Source organism: Oncorhynchus clarkii, chromosome 18 (genome assembly GCF_045791955.1).
Source record: "Oncorhynchus clarkii lewisi isolate Uvic-CL-2024 chromosome 18, UVic_Ocla_1.0, whole genome shotgun sequence".
Lineage (NCBI taxonomy): Eukaryota > Metazoa > Chordata > Actinopteri > Salmoniformes > Salmonidae > Oncorhynchus > Oncorhynchus clarkii.
The window spans coordinates 4422496-4446140 of record NC_092164.1 but is presented as its reverse complement, the minus strand read 5'-3'; the positions used below and the strand labels follow the sequence as shown (position 1 = coordinate 4446140).

The window sequence follows — 23645 nt, the reverse complement described above, 5'->3', positions numbered from 1 at the left end:
TAGAGATAAGGTGGAGGGGAGAGATAATTAGAGAGAAGGTGGAGGGGAGAGAGAGAATTAGAGAGAAGGTGGAGGGGAGAGAGAATTAGAGAGAAGGTGGAGGGGAGAGAGAGAATTAGAGAGAAGATGGAGGGGAGAGAGAATTAGAGAGACAAGGTGGAGGGGAGAGAGAGAGAATTAGAGAGACGGTGGAGGGGAGAGAGATATAGAGAGAACGAGGAGGGGAGAGAGACTTAGAGAGACAAGGTGGAGGGGAGAGAGAATTAGAGAGACAAGGTGGAGGGGAGAGAGAGAGAGAATTAGAGAGATAAGGTGGAGGAGAGAGAGAGAATTAGAGAGAAGGTGGAGGGGGGAGAGAGAGAATTAGAGAGAAGGTGGAGGGGGGAGAGAGAATTAGAGATGAGGGGAGAGAGAGAGAATTAGAGAGAAGGTGGAGGGGAGAGAGAGAGAATTAGAGAGATAAGGTGGAGGAGAGAGAGAGAGAATTAGAGAGATAAGGTGGAGGAGAGAGAGAGAATTAGAGAGAAGGTGGAGGGGGGAGAGAGAGAATTAGAGAGAAGGTGGAGGGGGGAGAGAGAATTAGAGATGAGGGGAGAGAGAGAGAATTAGAGAGAAGGTGGAGGGGAGAGAGAGAATTAGAGATAAGGTGGAGGGGAGAGAGAGATAATTAGAGAGAAGGTGGAGGAGAGAGAGAGAGAATTAGAGAGACAAGGTGGAGGGGAGAGAGAGAATTAGAGAGAAGGTGGAGGGGAGAGAGAGAGAATTAGAGAGAAGGTAGAGGGGAGAGGGAGAGAGAATTAGAGAGACAAGGTGGAGGGGAGAGAGAATTAGAGATAAGGTGGAGGGGAGAGAGAGAATTAGAGATAAGGTGGAGGGGAGAGAGAATTAGAGAGAAGGTGGAGGGGAGAGAGATAATTAGAGAGAAGATGGAGGGGAGAGAGAGATAATTAGAGAGAAGGTAGAGGGGCGAGAGAGAGAGAATTAGAGAGACAAGGTGGAGGGGAGAGAGAGAATTAGAGATAAGGTGGAGGGGAGAGAGAATTAGAGAGAAGGTGGAGGGGAGAGAGAGAATTAGAGAGAAGATGGAGGGGAGAGAGAATTAGAGAGAAGGTGGAGGGGAGAGAGAATTAGAGATAAGGTGGAGGGGAGAGATAATTAGAGAGAAGGTGGAGGGGAGAGAGAGAATTAGAGAGAAGGTGGAGGGGAGAGAGAATTAGAGAGAAGGTGGAGGGGAGAGAGAGAATTAGAGAGAAGATGGAGGGGAGAGAGAATTAGAGAGACAAGGTGGAGGGGAGAGAGAGAGAATTAGAGAGAAGGTGGAGGGGAGAGAGAATTAGAGAGAAGGTGGAGGGGAGAGAGAATTAGAGAGACAAGGTGGAGGGGAGAGAGAATTAGAGAGACAAGGTGGAGGGGAGAGAGAGAGAGAATTAGAGAGATAAGGTGGAGGAGAGAGAGAGAATTAGAGAGAAGGTGGAGGGGAGAGAGAATTAGAGATAAGGTGGAGGGGAGAGATAATTAGAGAGAAGGTGGAGGGGAGAGAGAGAATTAGAGAGAAGGTGGAGGGGAGAGAGAATTAGAGAGAAGGTGGAGGGGAGAGAGAGAGTTAGAGAGACGCTGGAGGGGAGAGAGAATTAGAGAGACAAGGTGGAGGGGAGAGAGAGAGAATTAGAGAGAAGGTGGAGGGGAGAGAGAATTAGAGAGAAGGTGGAGGGGAGAGAGAATTAGAGAGACAAGGTGGAGGGGAGAGAGAATTAGAGAGACAAGGTGGAGGGGAGAGAGAGAGAGAATTAGAGAGATAAGGTGGAGGAGAGAGAGAGAATTAGAGAGAAGGTGGAGGGGGGAGAGAGAGAATTAGAGAGAAGGTGGAGGGGGGAGAGAGAATTAGAGATGAGGGGAGAGAGAGAGAATTAGAGAGAAGGTGGAGGGGAGAGAGAGAGAATTAGAGAGATAAGGTGGAGGAGAGAGAGAGAGAATTAGAGAGATAAGGTGGAGGAGAGAGAGAGAATTAGAGAGAAGGTGGAGGGGGGAGAGAGAGAATTAGAGAGAAGGTGGAGGGGGGAGAGAGAATTAGAGATGAGGGGAGAGAGAGAGAATTAGAGAGAAGGTGGAGGGGAGAGAGAGAATTAGAGATAAGGTGGAGGGGAGAGAGAGATAATTAGAGAGAAGGTGGAGGAGAGAGAGAGAGAATTAGAGAGACAAGGTGGAGGGGAGAGAGAGAATTAGAGAGAAGGTGGAGGGGAGAGAGAGAGAATTAGAGAGAAGGTAGAGGGGAGAGGGAGAGAGAATTAGAGAGACAAGGTGGAGGGGAGAGAGAATTAGAGATAAGGTGGAGGGGAGAGAGAGAATTAGAGATAAGGTGGAGGGGAGAGAGAATTAGAGAGAAGGTGGAGGGGAGAGAGATAATTAGAGAGAAGATGGAGGGGAGAGAGAGATAATTAGAGAGAAGGTAGAGGGGCGAGAGAGAGAGAATTAGAGAGACAAGGTGGAGGGGAGAGAGAGAATTAGAGATAAGGTGGAGGGGAGAGAGAATTAGAGAGAAGGTGGAGGGGAGAGAGAGAATTAGAGAGAAGATGGAGGGGAGAGAGAATTAGAGAGAAGGTGGAGGGGAGAGAGAATTAGAGATAAGGTGGAGGGGAGAGATAATTAGAGAGAAGGTGGAGGGGAGAGAGAGAATTAGAGAGAAGGTGGAGGGGAGAGAGAATTAGAGAGAAGGTGGAGGGGAGAGAGAGAATTAGAGAGAAGATGGAGGGGAGAGAGAATTAGAGAGACAAGGTGGAGGGGAGAGAGAGAGAATTAGAGAGAAGGTGGAGGGGAGAGAGAATTAGAGAGAAGGTGGAGGGGAGAGAGACTTAGAGAGACACGGTGGAGGGGAGAGAGAATTAGAGAGACAAGGTGGAGGGGAGAGAGAGAGAGAATTAGAGAGATAAGGTGGAGGAGAGAGAGAGAATTAGAGAGAAGGTGGAGGGGGGAGAGAGAATTAGAGAGAAGGTGGAGGGGGGAGAGAGAATTAGAGATGAGGGGAGAGAGAGAGAATTAGAGAGAAGGTGGAGGGGAGAGAGAGAATTAGAGATAAGGTGGAGGGGAGAGAGAGATAATTAGAGAGAAGGTGGAGGAGAGAGAGAGAGAATTAGAGAGACAAGGTGGAGGGGAGAGAGAGAATTAGAGAGAAGGTGGAGGGGAGAGAGAGAGAATTAGAGAGAAGGTAGAGGGGAGAGGGAGAGAGAATTAGAGAGACAAGGTGGAGGGGAGAGAGAATTAGAGATAAGGTGGAGGGGAGAGAGAGAATTAGAGATAAGGTGGAGGGGAGAGAGAATTAGAGAGAAGGTGGAGGGGAGAGAGATAATTAGAGAGAAGATGGAGGGGAGAGAGAGATAATTAGAGAGAAGGTAGAGGGGCGAGAGAGAGAGAATTAGAGAGACAAGGTGGAGGGGAGAGAGAGAATTAGAGATAAGGTGGAGGGGAGAGAGAATTAGAGAGAAGGTGGAGGGGAGAGAGAGAATTAGAGAGAAGATGGAGGGGAGAGAGAATTAGAGAGAAGGTGGAGGGGAGAGAGAATTAGAGATAAGGTGGAGGGGAGAGATAATTAGAGAGAAGGTGGAGGGGAGAGAGAGAATTAGAGAGAAGGTGGAGGGGAGAGAGAATTAGAGAGAAGGTGGAGGGGAGAGAGAGAATTAGAGAGAAGATGGAGGGGAGAGAGAATTAGAGAGACAAGGTGGAGGGGAGAGAGAGAGAATTAGAGAGAAGGTGGAGGGGAGAGAGAGAGAATTAGAGAGAAGGTGGAGGGGAGAGAGAATTAGAGAGAAGGTGGAGGGGAGAGAGAATTAGAGAGACAAGGTGGAGGGGAGAGAGAATTAGAGAGACAAGGTGGAGGGGAGAGAGAATTAGAGAGAAGGCGGAGGGGAGAGAGAGAGAGAATTAGAGAGAAGGCGGAGGGGAGAGAGAGAGAATTAGAGAGAGAAGGTGGAGGGGAGAGAGATAATTGAAGAGAGAAGGGAGAGGACAGACCAACAGAGTAAGACTTTAGGTGTGAAGCTGCTAATGATCACAACGGAAGGAACCACAACACCCACTGACTGGTGATAGAAGAGAGGGGAGGCTGTTTGATACAGGGTTTTATCCCAGACAGGATGTTTGATACAGGGTTTTAACCCAGACAGGATGTTTGATACAGGGTTTTAACCCAGACAGGATGTTTGATACAGGGTTTTAACCCAGACAGGATGTTTGATACAGGGTTTTAACTCTCCACCAGACAGGCTGTTTGATACAGGGTTTTAACCCAGACAGGATGTTTGACACAGGGTTTTAACCCAGACAGGATGTTTGATACAGGGTTTTAACTCTCCACCAGACAGGCTGTTTGATACAGGGTTTTAACCCAGACAGGATGTTTGACACAGGGTTTTAACCCAGACAGGATGTTTGATACAGGGTTTTAACCCAGACAGGATGTTTGATACAGGGTTTTAACCCATACAGGATGTTTGACACAGGGTTTTAACTCTCCACCAGACAGGCTGTTTGACACAGGGTTTTAACCCAGACAGGATGTTTGACACAGGGTTTTAACCCAGACAGGATGTTTGATACAGGGTTTTAACCCAGACAGGATGTTTGATACAGGGTTTTAACCCAGACAGGATGTTTGATACAGGGTTTTAACCCAGACAGGATGTTTGACACAGGGTTTTAACCCAGACAGGATGTTTGATACAGGGTTTTAACCCAGACAGGATGTTTGATACAGGGTTTCTCTCTATCATCTCTCTGTCCATCTCCCTCTCCATATATCCATCTCACGCTCTCTCCCTCTCTATATATCCATCTCTCTCTCTCTATCCATCTCTCTCTCTCTATCCATCTCTCTCTCTCTATCCATCTTTCTCTCTCTCTCTATCCATCTCTCTCTCTCTCCCTCTATATATCCATCTCACGCTCTTTCTCTATCCACCACGCTCTCTCTCTATCCATCCATCTCTCCCCCTCTATCCATCTCTCTCTCTATCCATCTCCATCTCTCTCTCTATCCATCTCTCTCTCTCTCTCTATCCATCTCTCTCTCTCTCTCTCTATCCATCTCTCTCTCTCTCTCTCTCTATCCATCTCTCTCTCTCTCTCTCTATCCATCTCTCTATCCATCTCTCTCTCTCTCTCTCTCTATCCATCTCTCTCTCTCTCTCTATCCATCTCTCTCTCTCTATCCATCTCTCTCTCTCTCTCTCTCTCTCTATCCATCTCTCTCTCTCTCTATCCATTTCTCTCTCTCTCTCCCTCCCTCCCTCCCTCCCTCCTACCCCGCCTCCCTCCCTCCCTCCTTCCTACCCCCCCTCCCTCATCTCTATTGATGGGATATATTCCTACAGTTTGACAGTCTTCATCATGTCATTATCTCTAAGGGAAGCCACATGGTACTCAGCCACCCATCTGTGTCTGTCTTCTCGTATCATTCACTTGTTCAGACCTCAGACAGATGTTGGTTGGAGTGTTATACTGTGTGTGTGTGTGTGTGTGTGTGTGTGTGTGTGTGTGTGTGTGTGTGCGTGTGTGTGTGTGTGTAACCATCAAATCTATCAGAAGGGCTCTTCTAACTCTGAAAGGATTAGGGTCAAAGATGGGAACATGTCGCCATGGTAACAACATCTCCACGACGACAGAGTCCCAACACTACTGGTTGTTGCCATTGTCCCAAGATAATAATATTTTTTCGATTCATTCATTGAATTTCATTGATGTGAATATAATTTATTGAATTGAAAACTACTGAATTGAACCCAACCCTGGCCAACATGGGCGGGGTTAGGACCCTATTGGCAACAGTCTCATTGGCTGCTTACATAGAGAATTCATTCTCCACACTGAACTTCAAAGGTCACTCACTCTGTTATTGTTGGTTCAGCTCTCAACACAGTTTATATCAGGATGGTAATGAGCACAGAGGCTGAGGTACATGAATTAATGAAGAATGAATGACAGTGTGTGTGTGTGTGTGTGTGTGTGTGTGTGTGTGTGCGTGTGCATGCATGTGTTTTTACGCCTCGGTAAACCAAATTGAATTAATAAGGGGACGGAATAGAGGAGGCTCTCTCTCTGTTCATTATATACTCATGTGGGAGGATAAGACACATAGATTTAACAACCTGGAGGGAAAATTAGGAGAGGGAGGGAGAAGAGGGAGGGAGGGAGAAGAGGGAGAAGAGGGAGGGAGGGAGGGGAGGGAGAAGAGGGAGGGAGGGAGGGGAGGGAGAAGAGGGAGAAGAGGGAGGGAGGGAGGGGAGGGAGAAGAGGGAGGGAGGGGAGGGGAGGGAGAAGAGGGAGGGAGAAGAGGAGGGAGGGAGAAGAGGGAGAAGAGGGAGGGAGGGAGGGGAGGGAGAAGAGGGAGGGAGGGAGGGGAGGGAGAAGAGGGAGGGAGGGGAGGGAGAAGAGGAGGGAGGGGAGGGAGAAGAGGGAGGGAGGGAGGGGAGGGAGAAGGGGGAGGGAGGGAGGGAGGGAGGGAGGGAGAAGAGGGAGCGAGGGAGGGGAGGAGGGATAAGGAGAGGGGGGAGGAGAGGACTGATAAGGAGAGGGGGGAGGAGAGGACTGATAAGGAGAGGGAGGGAGAAGAGGAGGGAGGGAGGGAGAAGAGGGAGGGAGGGGAGGGAGAAGAGGGAGGGAGGGAGGGAGGGGAGGAGGGATAAGGAGAGGGAGGGAGGGAGGAGAGGACTGATAAGGAGAGGGAGGGAGGGAGGAGAGGACTGATAAGGAGAGGGGGGAGGTTAGGAGAGGAGGGATAAGGAGAGGGAGGGAGGGAGGAGAGGACTGATAAGGAGAGGGAGGGAGGGAGGGAGGGAGGGAGGGCTGATAAGGAGAGGGGGGAGGAGAGGATTGATAAGGAGAGGGGGGAGGAGAGAATTGATAAGGAGAGGGGGGAGGAGAGGATTGATAAGGAGAGGGGGGAGGAGAGGATTGATACGGAGAGGGGGGAGGAGAGGACTGATAAGGAGAGGGGGGAGGAGAGGAGGGATAAGGAGAGGGAGGGAGGGAGGGAGGGCTGATAAGGAGAGGGAGGGAGGAGAGGGAGGGAGGAGAGGAGGGATAAGGAGAGGGAGGGAGGAGAGGAGGGATAAGGAGAGGGAGGGAGGGAGGGAGGGAGGGAGGGAGGGAGGGAGGGAGGGAGGGAGGGAGGGAGGGAGGGAGGGAGAGAGGGAGGGAGGGAGGGGGGGCTGATAAGGAGAGGTAGGGAGGAGAGGAGAGGGAGGGAGGAGAGGGAGGGAGGAGAGGAGGGATAAGGAGAGGGAGGGAGGGAGGGGATATTTCCATTGAACAGAACAGAAAACTCTGCCTGCCTGCCTGTTTCTTCCTGCCTGCCTGTCTGTCTCCCTCTACCTGCCTGTCTCTCGCTCTCCTCTCTCTGCCTGCCTGTCTCTCTCTGCCTGCCTGTTTCTCTCTCTCTGACTGTCTCTCTCTCTGACTGTCTCTCTGCCTGCCTGTCTGTCTCTCTGCCTGCCTGCCTGTCTCTCTGCCTGCCAGTCTCTCTCTCTCTGCCTGCCTGTCTCTCTCTGACTGTCTCTCTCTCTGCCTGCCTGCATGTCTCTCTGCCTGCCTGCCTGCCTGTCTCTCTGCCTGCCTGCCTGCCTGTCTCTCTGCCTGCCTGCCTGCCTGTCTCTCTGCCTGCCTGCCTGCCTGTCTCTGCCTGCCTGCCTGTCTCTCTGCCTGCCTGCCTGCCTGCCTGCCTGCCTGCCTGTCTCTCTGCCTGCCTGCCTGCGTGTCTCTCTGCCTGCCTGCCTGCCTGTCTCTCTGCCTGCCTGCCTGTCTCTCTGCCTGCCAGTCTCTCTCTCTCTGCCTGCCTGTCTCTCTGCCTGCCTGCATGTCTCTCTGCCTGCCTGCATGTCTCTCTGCCTGCCTGCATGTCTCTCTGCCTGCCTGCCTGCCTGTCTCTCTGCCTGCCTGCCTGCCTGTCTCTCTGCCTGCCTGCCTGTCTCTCTGCCTGCCTGCCTGCCTGTCTCTCTGCCTGCCTGCCTGCCTGCCTGTCTCTCTGCCTGCCTGCCTGTCTCTCTCTCTGCCTGCCTGCCTGTCTCTCTCTCTGCCTGCCTGCCTGTCTCTCTCTCTGCCTGCCTGCCTGTCTCTCTGTCTGCCTGCCTGCCTGCATGTCTCTCTGCCTGCCTGCCTGCCTGTCTCTCTGCCTGCCTGTCTCTCTGCCTGCCTGTCTCTCTGCCTGCCTGCCTGCCTGTCTCTCTGCCTGCCTGCCTGTCTCTCTCTCTGCCTGCCTGCCTGTCTCTCTCTCTGCCTGCCTGCCTGTCTCTCTGCCTGCCTGCCTGTCTCTCTGCCTGCCTGCCTGTCTCTCTGCCTGCCTGCCTGCCTGCCTGTCTCTCTGCCTGCCTGCCTGCCTGCCTGTCTCTCTGCCTGCCTGCCTGTCTCTCTGCCTGCCTGCCTGCCTGCCTGTCTCTCTGCCTGCCTGCCTGCCTGTCTCTCTGCCTGCCTGCCTGCCTGTCTCTCTGCCTGCCTGCCTGTCTCTCTGCCTGCCTGCCTGTCTCTCTGCCTGCCTGCCTGCCTGTCTCTCTGCCTGCCTGTCTCCCTCCATCCTTATTTGAAGCCCAGTCAGCAATATGAAGTATTGATGCTAGCTAATCCGTTAGTGTATCCACTTCCTGACGGTGACGTCTTCCACGTTTCAATGCAGAGAGAAACATAACATGAGAGAGGAGAGAGGAGAGGGAGAAACACAGAAAGGAGTAGCAGACCTACCCTGGAAGGTCCTCTGTAGAGACATCGTAGCTGGTCCCAGGACTGACTCTGCTGGGGGTCCAACGTGGTCTCAGCAAACACCTACAACACATCAGCATGGATCAGCCACATCACAACACATCAGCATGGATCAGCCACAACACATCAGCATGGATCAGCCACAACACATCACATCAGCATGGATCAGCCACAACACATCAGCATGGATCAGCCACAACACATCAGCATGGATCAGCCACAACACATCACATCAGCATGGATCAGCCACATCACATCAGCATGGATCAGCCACATCACATCACATCAGCATGGATCAGCCACATCACATCAGCATGGATCAGCCACAACACATCACATCAGCATGGATCAGCCACAACACAACACATCAGCATGGATCAGCCACAACACATCACATCACATCAGCATGGATCAGCCACAACACATCAGCATGGATCAGCCACAACACATCACATCAGCATGGATCAGCCACAACACATCACATCAGCATGGATCAGCCACAACACATCAGCATGGATCAGCCACAACACATCAGCATGGATCAGCCACATCACATCAGCATGGATCAGCCACATCACATCAGCATGGATCAGCCACAACACATCAGCATGGATCAGCCACAACACATCAGCATGGATCAGCCACATCACATCAGCATGGATCAGCCACAACACATCAGCATGGATCAGCCACAACACATCACATCAGCATGGATCAGCCACATCACATCACATCAGCATGGATCAGCCACAACACATCAGCATGGATCAGCCACAACACATCAGCATGGATCAGCCACATCACATCAGCATGGATCAGCCACATCACATCAGCATGGATCAGCCACAACACATCAGCATGGATCAGCCACATCACATCAGCATGGATCAGCCACAACACATCAGCATGGATCAGCCACATCACATCAGCATGGATCAGCCACATCACATCACATCAGCATGGATCAGCCACAACACATCAGCATGGATCAGCCACAACACATCAGCATGGATCAGCCACAACACATCAGCATGGATCAGCCACAACACATCAGCATGGATCAGCCACAACACATCACATCAGCATGGATCAGCCACATCACATCAGCATGGATCAGCCACATCACATCACATCAGCATGGATCAGCCACAACACATCAGCATGGATCAGCCACAACACATCAGCATGGATCAGCCACAACACAACACATCAGCATGGATCAGCCACATCACATCAGCATGGATCAGCCACAACACATCACATCACATCAGCATGGATCAGCCACATCACATCAGCATGGATCAGCCACAACACAACACATCAGCATGGATCAGCCACAACACAACACATCAGCATGGATCAGCCACATCACATCAGCATGGATCAGCCACATCACATCAGCATGGATCAGCCACAACACAACACATGAGTATAGATCAGCCACAACACATCAGCATGGATCAGCCACAACACATCAGTATAGATCAGCCACAACACAACACATCAGCATGGATCAGCCACATCACATCAGCATGGATCAGCCACAACACATCAGCATGGATCAGCCACAACACAACACATCAGCATGGATCAGCCACATCACATCAGCATGGATCAGCCACAACACATCAGCATGGATCAGCCACAACACAACACATCAGCATGGATCAGCCACATCACATCAGCATGGATCAGCCACATCACATCAGCATGGATCAGCCACAACACAACACATCAGCATGGATCAGCCACATCACATCAGCATGGATCAGCCACAACACATCAGCATGGATCAGCCACAACACATCAGCATGGATCAGCCACAACACATCACATCAGCATGGATCAGCCACAACACATCAGCATGGATCAGCCACATCACATCAGCATGGATCAGCCACAACACAACACATCAGTATAGATCAGCCACAACACATCAGCATGGATCAGCCACAACACAACACATCAGCATGGATCAGCCACATCACATCAGCATGGATCAGCCACAACACATCACATCACATCAGCATGGATCAGCCACAACACATCAGCATGGATCAGCCACAACACAACACATCAGCATGGATCAGCCACATCACATCAGCATGGATCAGCCACAACACATCAGCATGGATCAGCCACAACACATCAGCATGGATCAGCCACAACACATCACACCAGCATGGATCAGCCACAACACATCAGCATGGATCAGCCACATCACATCAGCATGGATCAGCCACAACACAACACATCAGTATAGATCAGCCACAACACATCAGCATGGATCAGCCACAACACATCAGTATAGATCAGCCACAACACAACACATCAGTATAGATCAGCCACAACACATCACATCAGCATGGATCAGCCACAACACAACACATCAGCATGGATCAGCCACACCACATCAGCATGGATCAGCCACAACACATCAGCATGGATCAACCACAACACATCAGCATGGATCAGCCACATCACATCACATCAGCATGGATCAGCCACAACACATCACATCAGCATGGATCAGCCACAACACATCACATCAGCATGGATCAGCCACAACACATCAGCATGGATCAGCCACAACACATCACATCACATCAGCATGGATCAGCCACAACACATCAGCATGGATCAGCCACAACACAACACATCAGCATGGATCAGCCACATCACATCAGCATGGATCAGCCACAACACATCAGCATGGATCAGCCACAACACATCAGCATGGATCAGCCACAACACAACACATCAGCATGGATCAGCCACAACACATCACATCAGCATGGATCAGCCACAACACAACACATCAGCATGGATCAGCCACAACACATCACATCAGCATGGATCAGCCACAACACATCACATCAGCATGGATCAGCCACAACACATCAGCATGGATCAGCCACAACACATCACATCAGCATGGATCAGCCACAACACATCAGCATGGATCAGCCACATCACATCAGCATGGATCAGCCACAACACAACACATCAGCATGGATCAGCCACATCACATCACATCAGCATGGATCAGCCACAACACATCACATCAGCATGGATCAGCCACAACACATCAGCATGGATCAGCCACAACACATCACATCAGCATGGATCAGCCACATCACATCAGCATGGATCAGCCACATCACATCAGCATGGATCAGCCACAGACGTTGGTTGATTGGTTATACGGTTGATTTAAGGGTTGTGAAACATATAAGAACAGGGTAGAGTTCAGCTCAGAGAATAACAGATGAATTATCCCCCGCAGAATGAAATAAAACACTCATCTATTAAACATCTTATATGGGATCTCTATAGGACACTATCCTCATCTCTATAGGACACTATCCTCATCTCTATAGGACACTATCCTCATCTCTATAGGACACTATCCTCATCTCTATAGGACACTATCCACATCTCTATAGGACACTATCCTCATCTCTATAGGACACTATCCTCATCTCTATAGGACACTATCCACATCTCTATAGGACACTATCCTCATCTCTATAGGACACTATCCTCATCTCTATAGGACACTATCCTCATCTCTATAGGACACTATCCTCATCTCTATAGGACACTATCCTCATCTCTATAGGACACTATCCTCATCTCTATAGGACACTATCCACATCTCTCATCTCTAGGACACTATCCTCATCTCTAGGACACTATCCCCATCTCTAGGACACTATCCTCATCTCTAGGACACTATCCACATCTCACGGACACTATCCACATCTCACATCTCTAGGACACTATCCACATCTCTCATCTCTAGGACACTATCCACATCTCTAGGACACTATCCCCATCTCTATAGGACACTATCCACATCTCTCATCTCTAGGACACTATCCTCATCTCTATAAGACACTATCCACATCTCTAGGACACTATCCTCATCTGTATAGGACACTATCCTCATCTCCCATCTCTAGGACACTATCCTAATCTCTAGGACACTATCCACATCTCTCATCTCTAGGACACTATCCTCATCTCTATAGGACACTATCCACATCTCTAGGACACTATCCTCATCTCTAGGACACTATCCCCATCTCTAGGACACTATCCTCATCTCTATAGGACACTATCCACATCTCTCATCTCTAGGACACTATCCTCATCTCTAGGACACTATCCCCATCTCTAGGACACTATCCTAATCTCTAGGACACTATCCACATCTCACATCTCTAGGACACTATCCACATCTCTCATCTCTAGGACACTATCCTCATCTCTAGGACACTATCCTCATCTCTAGGACACTATCCTCATCTCACATCTCTAGGACACTATCCACATCTCTAGGACACTATCCACATCTCTAGGACACTATCCACATCTCCAGAACACTATCCACATCTTTAGGACAGTATCCACATCTCTCATCTCCAGGACACTATCCTCATCTCTAGGACACTATCCCCATCTCTCATCTCTAGGACACTATCCCCATCTCTCATCTCTAGGACACTATCCCCATCTCTCATCTCTAGGACACTATCCACATCTCTAGGACACTATCACCATCTCTAGGACACTATCCACATTTATAGGACACTATCCATAACTATAGGACACTATCCACATCTATAGGACACTATCCACATCTCTAGGACACTATCCACATCTATAGGACACTATCCACATCTATAGGACACTATCTACATCTCTAATTTAGGACACTATCCACATCTCTCATCTCTAGGACACTATCCACATCTCTCATCTCTAGGACACTATCCCCATCTCTCATCTCTAGGACACTATCCCCATCTCGCATCTCTAGGACACTATCCACATCTCTCATCTCTAGGACACTATCCACATCTCTAGGACACTATCCACATCTCTAGGACACTATCCTCATCTCTAGGACACTATCCTCATCTCTAGGACACTATCCTCATCTCTAGGACACTATCCTCATCTCTAGGACACTATCCACATCTCCAGAACACTATCCTCATCTCTAGGACAGGATCCACATCTCTCATCTCCAGGACACTATCCTCATCTCTAGGACACTATCCACATCTCTAGGACACTATCCCCATCTCTCATCTCTAGGACACTATCCACATCTCTCATCTCTAGGACACTATCCACATCTCTCATCTCTAGGACACTATCCCCATCTCCCATCTTTAGGACACTATCCACATCTCTAGGACACTATCCACATCTCTAGGACACTATCCACATCTCTAGGACACTATCCACATGTCTAGGACACTATCCACATCTCTAGGACACTATCCACATCTCTAGGACACTATCCACATCTCTAGGACACTATCCACATCTCTAGGACACTATCCACATCTCTAGGACACTATCCACATCTATAGGACACTATCCACATCTCTCATCTCTAGGACACTATCCACATCTCTAGGACACTATCCTCATCTCTAGGACACCATCCACATCTCTAGGACACCATCCACATCTCTAGGACACCATCCACATCTATAGGACACTATCCACATCTCTAGGACACTATCCACATCTCTAGGACACTATCCACATCTCTAGGACACTATCCATCACTCATCTCTAGAACACTATCCACATCTCTAGGACACTATCCCCGTCCCTCATCTCTAGGACACTATCCCCATCCCTCATCTCTAGGACATTATCCACATCTCTACGACACTATCCACATCTCTACGACACTATCCCCATCTCTCATCTCTAGGACATTATCCACATCTCTACGACCCTATCCACATCTCTACGACACTATACACATCTCTACGACACTATCCCCATCTCTCATCTCTAGGACACCATCCTCATCTCTAGGACACTATCCTCATCTCTAGGACACTATCCTCATCTCTCATCTCTAGGACACTATCCAAATCTCACATCTCTAGGACACTATCCCCATCTCTCATCTCTAGGACATTATCCTCATCTCTAGGACACTATCCACATCTCTAGGACACTATCCACATCTATAGGACACTATCCACATCTCTAGGACACTATCCACATCTCTAGGACACTATCCACATCTCTAGGACACTATCCACATCTCTAGGACACTATCCATCACTCATCTCTAGGACACTATCCACATCTCTAGGACACTATCCCCATCTCTCATCTCTAGGACACTATCCACATCTCTCATCTCTAGGACACTATCCACATCTCTCATCTCTAGGACACTATCCCCATCTCCCATCTTTAGGACACTATCCACATCTCTAGGACACTATCCACATCTCTAGGACACTATCCACATCTCTAGGACACTATCCACATCTCTAGGAAACTATCCACATCTCTAGGACACTATCCACATCTCTAGGACACTATCCACATCTCTAGGACACTATCCACATCTATAGGACACTATCCACATCTCTCATCTCTAGGACACTATCCACATCTCTAGGACACTATCCTCATCTCTAGGACACCATCCACATCTCTAGGACACCATCCACATCTCTAGGACACCATCCACATCTCTAGGACACCATCCACATCTCTAGGACACTATCCACATCTCTAGGACACTATCCACATCTCTAGGACACTATCCATCACTCATCTCTAGAACACTATCCATCACTCATCTCTAGAACACTATCCACATCTCTAGGACACTATCCCCGTCCCTCATCTCTAGGACACTATCCCCATCCCTCATCTCTAGGACATTATCCACATCTCTACGACACTATCCACATCTCTACGACACTATCCCCATCTCTCATCTCTAGGACATTATCCACATCTCTACGACCCTATCCACATCTCTACGACACTATACACATCTCTACGACACTATCCCCATCTCTCATCTCTAGGACACCATCCTCATCTCTAGGACACTATCCTCATCTCTAGGACACTATCCTCATCTCTAGGACACTATACAAATCTCACATCTCTAGGACACTATCCCCATCTCTCATCTCTAGGACATTATCCTCATCTCTAGGACACTATCCACATCTCTAGGACACTATCCACATCTATAGGACACTATCCACATCTCTAGGACACTATCCACATCTCTAGGACACTATCCACATCTCTAGGACACTATCCATCACTCATCTCTAGGACACTATCCACATCTCTAGGACACTATCCCCGTCCCTCATCTCTAGGACACTATCCCCATCCCTCATCTCTAGGACATTATCCACATCTCTACGACACTATCCACATCTCTACGACACTATCCCCATCTCTCATCTCTAGGACATTATCCACATCTCTACGACACTATCCACATCTCTACGACACTATCCACATCTCTACGACACTATCCACATCTCTCATCTCTAGGACACCATCCTCATCTCTAGGACACTATCCTCATCTCTAGGACACTATCCTCATCTCTAGGACACTATCCTCATCTCTCATCTCTAGGACACTATCCAAATCTCACATCTCTAGGACACTATCCCCATCTCTCATCTCTAGGACATTATCCTCATCTCTAGGACACTATCCACATCTCTAGGACACTATCCACATCTCTAGGACACTATCCACATCTCTAGGACACTATTCACATCTCTAGGACACTATCCACATCTCTAGGACACTATCCACATCTCTACGACACTATCCCCATCTCTACGACACTATCCCCATCTCTACGACACTATCCCCATCTCTCATCTCTAGGACACTATCCCCATCTCTCATCTCTAGGACATTATCCACATCTCTACGACACTATCCACATCTCTACGACACTATCCACATCTCTACGACACTATCCACATCTCTCATCTCTAGGACACCATCCTCATCTCTAGGACACTATCCTCATCTCTAGGACACTATCCTCATCTCTAGGACACTATCCTCATCTCTCATCTCTAGGACACTATCCAAATCTCACATCTCTAGGACACTATCCCCATCTCTCATCTCTAGGACATTATCCTCATCTCTAGGACACTATCCACATCTCTAGGACACTATCCACATCTCTAGGACACTATCCACATCTCTAGGACACTATTCACATCTCTAGGACACTATCCACATCTCTAGGACACTATCCACATCTCTACGACACTATCCCCATCTCTACGACACTATCCCCATCTCTACGACACTATCCCCATCTCTCATCTCTAGGACACTATCCCCATCTCTCATCTCTAGGACACTATTATCCACGTCCCTCATCTCTAGGACACTATTATCCACATCCCTAGGACACTATCCACATCTCTCATCTCTAGGACACTATCCACATCTATAGCACACTATCCACGTCTCTCATCTCCAGGACACTATCTACAGATCTAGGACACTATCCACAGCTCTCATCTCTAGGACACTATCCACATCTCTCATCTCTAGGACACTATCCTCATCTCTAGGACACTATCCACATCTCTAGGACACTATCCACATCTCTCATCTCTAGGACACTATCCACATCTATAGGACACTATCCACGTCTCTCATCTCCAGATCTAGGACACTATCCTCATCTCTAGGACACTATCCACATCTCTCATCTCTAGGACACCATAGTAGCTCCAAAGACCTCCACTGTTGACAGGCTTCAATTAACAGAAAAATAACAGAATAAAACAATCATTGTTTCCACGGCCCTCTGGTGATTTGGATCTTTTTAATAACTGTAAAATGCCAGCGCCTGAGGAAAAACCCATCAAACGTGACCTGCATGAAGATTGGCTGAACGGCAACGAGGAACAAGAGAAAGATAATCTGTTTTGAAAAGTCAGAGTTATTTAAGATAAATGCAGGGTAGAAGTGACATTTACAACATTGACTGGAGGCTAAACAGGTGTGTGCGTGTGTGTGTTGTCTGATTGGTGAGATGACATTTTCAAACGCTGACAGAGAGAGATAGAGAGATGTGAGGGATTCTGGGACGGTGAACAGCAAAGCACTGATAGTGTGATGGATCTGAACGTGTTAATTCCCCTTGACTACGTCTACATCTTGTTGTGTTACAGCCTGAATTCAAAACAGATTACATTGATTTGTTTTCTCTCACCCATCTACACACAATACCCCATGAATTATTATTATTTTTCTGTTCACACCTGGGTCAATACTTTGTAAAAGCACCTTTGGGGGCGATTGCAGCTGAGTCATCTTGGGGATGTCTGGATCAGCTTTGAGTCGTCTTGGGGATGTCTGGATCAGCTTTGAGTCGTCTTGGGGAAGTCTGGATCAGCTTTGCACATCTGGATTTGGGGATTTCCTCAAGCTCTGTTAAGTTAGATGGAAAGCGGTGGTAAACAGCAATCTTCAAGTCTTTCCACAAGTTTTCAATGGGATTCAAGTCTGGGCTTTGGCTGGCACTCAAGGACACATTCTAGTTCTGAAGCCATTCCAGTGTTGCTTGGGCTGTATGCTTGGGGTCATTGTCCTGTTGGAACGTAAATCTTCACCCCAGTCTAAGGTTGTTTGCACTCTGAAGCAGGTTCTCATCAAGGATTTTCCTGTATTTGGCTGCATTCATTGTTTTCTCTATCCTTACCAGTCTCCCAGTCCCTGCTGTTGAAAAGCATCCCTATTACATGATGCTGCCACCACCATGCTTCACGGTAGGGATGATGTTCGACGGGTGATGAGCTGTGCCTGGTTCTCTCCAGACATAGCGCTCTGCATTCAGGCCAAAGAGTTACATTTCAGTCTGATCAGACCACAGGATATTTTGCCTCATGCTCCGTCTTTCACAGGACTTTTTTTTTGCAAACACCAGGTGTGATGTCACGTGTCTTATTCTCAGGAGTGGCTTCCGTCTGGCCACTCTCCCATAAAGCCCAGATTGGTGAAGTTCTGTAAGAGACTGGTTCTCCCAACTCAGCCATTGGGTTGTTGGTCAACTCCCTGACCAAGGTCCTTCTTGCCCGGTTGCTCCGTTTGGTCGGACGGCCAGCTCTTGGCAGAGTCTGGTTAGTTCCATATTTGTTCCATTTCCCAATAATGGAGACCACTGTGCTCTTGGAAACTTCCAACACTCTACAAATGGTTTTATACCCTTCCACAGATACACTACATGATCAAAAGTATGTGGACACCTGCTCATCAAACATCTCATTCCAAAATCATGGGCATTAATATGGAGTTGGTACCCCCCTTTGCTGCTATAAAAGCCTCCACTCCTCTGGTAAGACTTTCCACTAGATATTAGAACATTGCTGCGGGGACTTGCTTCCATTCAGCCACAAGAGTATTATTGAAGTCGGGCACTGATGTTGGGCGATTAGGCCTGGCTCGCAGCTCGGCGTTCCAATTCATCCTAAAGGTGTTCGATGGGGTTGAGGCCAGGGCTCTGTGCAGGCCAGTCACGTTCTTCCACACCGATCGCGACAAACCATTTCTATATGGACCTTGCTTTGTGCACAGGGCCACAGAAATCCATTTCATGAAGCTCCCGACGAACAGTTCTTGTGCTGATTTTGCTTCCAGAGGCAGTTTGGAACTCGGGAGCCAGTGTTGCAACCGTGGACAGACGATTTTTAGGCACAACGTGCTTCAGCTTGTGTGGCCTACCATTTCGCAGCTGAACGGTTGTTGCTCCTAGACATTTCCACTTCACAATAACAGCACTTACAGTTGACCGGGGGCAGCCCTAGGTGGGGAGAAATTTGACAAACTGACTTGTTGGAAAGGTGGCATCCTATGACGGTGCCACGTTGAAAGTCACTGAGCTCTTCAGTAAGGCCATTCTACTGCCAATGTTTGTCTATGGAGATTGCATGGCTGTGTGCTCGATTGTATACACCTGTCAGCAACGGGTGTGGCTGAACTGGCCAAATCCACTCATTTGAAGGGGTGTCCACATACTGCTGTCTATATAGTGTATCTGATTCATCACAGTTCCATCCGTGAGATCGAGGGACAGTTTCTCCAGTTCCTCTGACTTCATGGTATAGTTCCTGCTCTGACATGCACTGTCAACTGTGGGACCTTATATAGAGACAGGTGTGTTTCTTTCTAAATCATGTCCAAACAATTGTATTGGTCACAGGTGGACTCCAATCGAGGATGATCAAAGATCCACCTGAGCTCAATTTGGAGTGTCATAACAAAGGATTGAATACTTATGTAAATGAGATATTTCTGTATTGCATTTGCCACAAATGAGCTAAAAATGTCTGTCATCCATTTTGAATACAGGCTGTAACTACATCATGTGGAATAAGTCAAGGGGTGTGAAAACATTCTGAAGGCGCTGGATTTCTCTGTGGTTGTGAGTGTTAATATTCTATTGTCTTTTGTATGTCATAGTTATAGTGAATGAGTGTGTGTAGGCTTGTTTGTGTATGGTGTGTGTGTGTGGTGTGTGTATGGTGTGTGTGTGTGGTGTGTGTGTGTGGTGTGTGTGTGTGGTGTTTGTGTGGTGTGTGTGGTGTGTGTATGTATGGTGTGTGTGTGGTGTGTGTATGGTGTGTGTGGTGTGTGTGTGTGGTGTGTGTATGGTATGGTGTGTGTATGGTGTGTGTGTGTGTGGTGTGTGTGTGGTGTGTGTATGGTGTGTGTATGGTGTGTGTGTATGGTGTGTGTGTGTGTGTGTGTGTGTGTGTATGTATGGTGTGTGTGTGGTGTGTGTGTGTGGTGTGTGTGTGTGGTGTGTGGTGTGGTGTGTGTATGTATGGTGTGTGTGTGGTGTGTGTATGGAGTGTGTGTGGTGTGTGTGTGGTGTGTGGTGTGTGGTGTGGTGTGTGTGGTGTGTGTGGTGTGTGTATGTATGGTGTGTGTGTGGTGTGTGTATGGTGTGTGTGGTGTGTGTGTGTGGTGTGTGTATGGTATGGTGTGTGTATGGTGTGTGTGTGTGTGGTGTGTGTGTGGTGTGTGTATGGTGTGTGTGTATGATGTGTGTGTGTGTGTGTATGTATGGTGTGTGTGTGGTGTGTGTGTGTGGTGTGTGTGTGTGGTGTGGTGTGTGTATGTATGGTGTGTGTGTGGTGTGTGTATGGAGTGTGTGTGGTGTGTGTGTGGTGTGTGGTGTGTGGTGTGTGTGTGTGGTGTGTGTGGTGTGTGTGTGTGTGTATGGTATGTGTGTGGTGTGTGTATGGTGTGTGTGTGGTGTGTGTATGGTATGGTGTGTGTGGTGTGTGTATGGTATGGTGTGTGTGGTGTGTGTATGGTATGGTGTGTGTGTGGTGTGTGTGTGGTGTGTGTGTGAGGTGTGTGTATGGTGTGGTGTGTGTGTGGTGTGTGTATGGTATGGTGTGTGTGGTGTGTGTATGGTATGGTGTGTGTGGTGTGTGTATGGTATGGTGTGTGTGTGTGGTGTGTATGGTATGGTGTGTGTGGTGTGTGTGTGGTGTGTATGGTATGGTGTGTGTGTGTATGGTATGGTGTGTGTGGTGTGTGTGTGTGGTGTGTATGGTATGGTGTGTGTGTGTGTGGTGTGTGTGTGGTGTGTGTGTATGGTATGGTGTGTGTGGTGTGTGTGTGTGGTGTGTATGGTATGGTGTGTGTGGTGTGTGTGTGTGGTGTGTATGGTATGGTGTGTGTGTGTATGTATGGTGTGTGTGTGGTGTGTGTGTGTGTGTGTATGGTATGGTGTGTGTGGTGTGTGTGTATGGTGTGTGTGTGTGTGTGTATGGTGTGTGTGTATGGTATGGTGTGTGTGTATGGTATGGTGTGTGTGTGAGGTTAGGGTCTTGCTTGATTAAAATGAGTCATGGTGGATTAACAGGTTATGACCGAGAGCCTGCTGGACGTCATCGTCATAGTAACAACCCGGCACCACAGACAGCCTGCTGGACGTCACCGTCATAGTAACAACCCGGCACCACAGACAGCCTGCTGGACGTCATCGTCATAGTAACAACCAGGCACCACAGACAGCCTGCTGGACGTCATAGTAACAACCCGGCACCACAGACAGCCTGCTGGACGTCATCGTCATACTAACAACCCGGCACCACAGACAGCCTGCTGGACGTCATCGTCATAATAACAACCCGGCACCACAGACAGCCTGCTGGACGTCACCGTCATAGTAACAACCCGGCACCACAGACAGCCTGCTGGACGTCATCGTCATAGTAACAACCCGGCACCACAGACAGCCTGCTGGACGTCATAGTAACAACCCGGCACCACAGACAGCCTGCTGGACGTCACCGTCATAGTAACAACCCGGCACCACAGACAGCCTGCTGGAAGTCATCGTCAAAGTAACAACCCGGCACCACAGACAGCCTGCTGGACGTCATAGTAACAACCCGGCACCACAGACAGCCTGCTGGACGTCACCGTCATAGTAACAACCAGGTTACCACAGACAGCCTGCTGGACGTCACCGTCATAGTAACAACCAGGTTACCACAGACAGGCTGCTGGACGTCATAGTAACAACCAGGCACCACAGACAGCCTGCTGGACGTCACCGTCATAGTAACAACCAGGTTACCACAGACAGGCTGCTGGACATCATAGTAACAACCAGGCACCACAGACAGCCTGCTGGACGTCACCGTCATAGTAACAACCCGGCACCACAGACAGCCTGCTGGACGTCACCGTCATAGTAACAACCAGGCACCACAGACAGCCTGCTGGACGTCACAGTCATAGTAACAACCAGGCACCACAGACAGCCTGCTGGACATCATAGTAACAACCAGGCACCACAGACAGCCTGCTGGACGTCACCGTCATAGTAACAACCCGGCACCACAGACAGCCTGCTGGACGTCACCGTCATAGTAACAACCAGGCACCACAGACAGCCTGCTGGACGTCACAGTCATAGTAACAACCAGGCACCACAGACAGCCTGCTGGACGTCACCGTCATAGTAACAACCCGGCACCACAGACAGCCTGCTGGACGTCACCGTCATAGTAACAACCAGGCACCACAGACAGCCTGCTGGACGTCATAGTAACAACCCGGCACCACAGACAGCCTGCTGGAAGTCATCGTCATAATAACAACCCGGCACCACAGACAGCCTGCTGGACGTCACCGTCATAGTAACAACCCGGCACCACAGACAGCCTGCTGGACGTCATCGTCATAGTAACAACCCGGCACCACAGACAGCCTGCTGGACGTCATAGTAACAACCCGGCACCACAGACAGCCTGCTGGACGTCACCGTCATAGTAACAACCCGGCACCACAGACAGCCTGCTGGACGTCATCGTCATAGTAACAACCCGGCACCACAGACAGCCTGCTGGACGTCATAGTAACAACCCGGCACCACAGACAGCCTGCTGGACGTCACCGTCATAGTAACAACCAGGTTACCACAGACAGCCTGCTGGACGTCACCGTCATAGTAACAACCAGGTTACCACAGACAGGCTGCTGGACGTCATAGTAACAACCAGGCACCACAGACAGCCTGCTGGACGTCACCGTCATAGTAACAACCAGGTTACCACAGACAGGCTGCTGGACATCATAGTAACAACCAGGCACCACAGACAGCCTGCTGGACGTCACCGTCATAGTAACAACCCGGCACCACAGACAGCCTGCTGGACGTCACCGTCATAGTAACAACCAGGCACCACAGACAGCCTGCTGGACGTCACAGTCATAGTAACAACCAGGCACCACAGACAGCCTGCTGGACATCATAGTAACAACCAGGCACCACAGACAGCCTGCTGGACGTCACCGTCATAGTAACAACCCGGCACCACAGACAGCCTGCTGGACGTCACCGTCATAGTAACAACCAGGCACCACAGACAGCCTGCTGGACGTCACAGTCATAGTAACAACCAGGCACCACAGACAGCCTGCTGGACGTCACCGTCATAGTAACAACCCGGCACCACAGACAGCCTGCTGGACGTCACCGTCATAGTAACAACCAGGCACCACAGACAGCCTGCTGGACGTCATAGTAACAACCCGGC

At 49.2% G+C, this 23645-nt stretch overlaps 1 protein-coding gene across 1 annotated transcript in view; it reads right to left on the bottom strand.

Annotated features, from left to right (window-relative positions):
• The window catches only part of LOC139372237 (vacuolar protein sorting-associated protein 8 homolog), a 55579-nt gene that overhangs the window by 8127 nt on the left and 23807 nt on the right, over window positions 1-23645 (bottom strand). The window contains exon 11 of the mRNA XM_071111998.1: window positions 8722-8802. Coding sequence (XP_070968099.1) covers window positions 8722-8802 — 81 coding nt within the window. The remainder of the gene's footprint in view (window positions 1-8721; window positions 8803-23645) is intronic.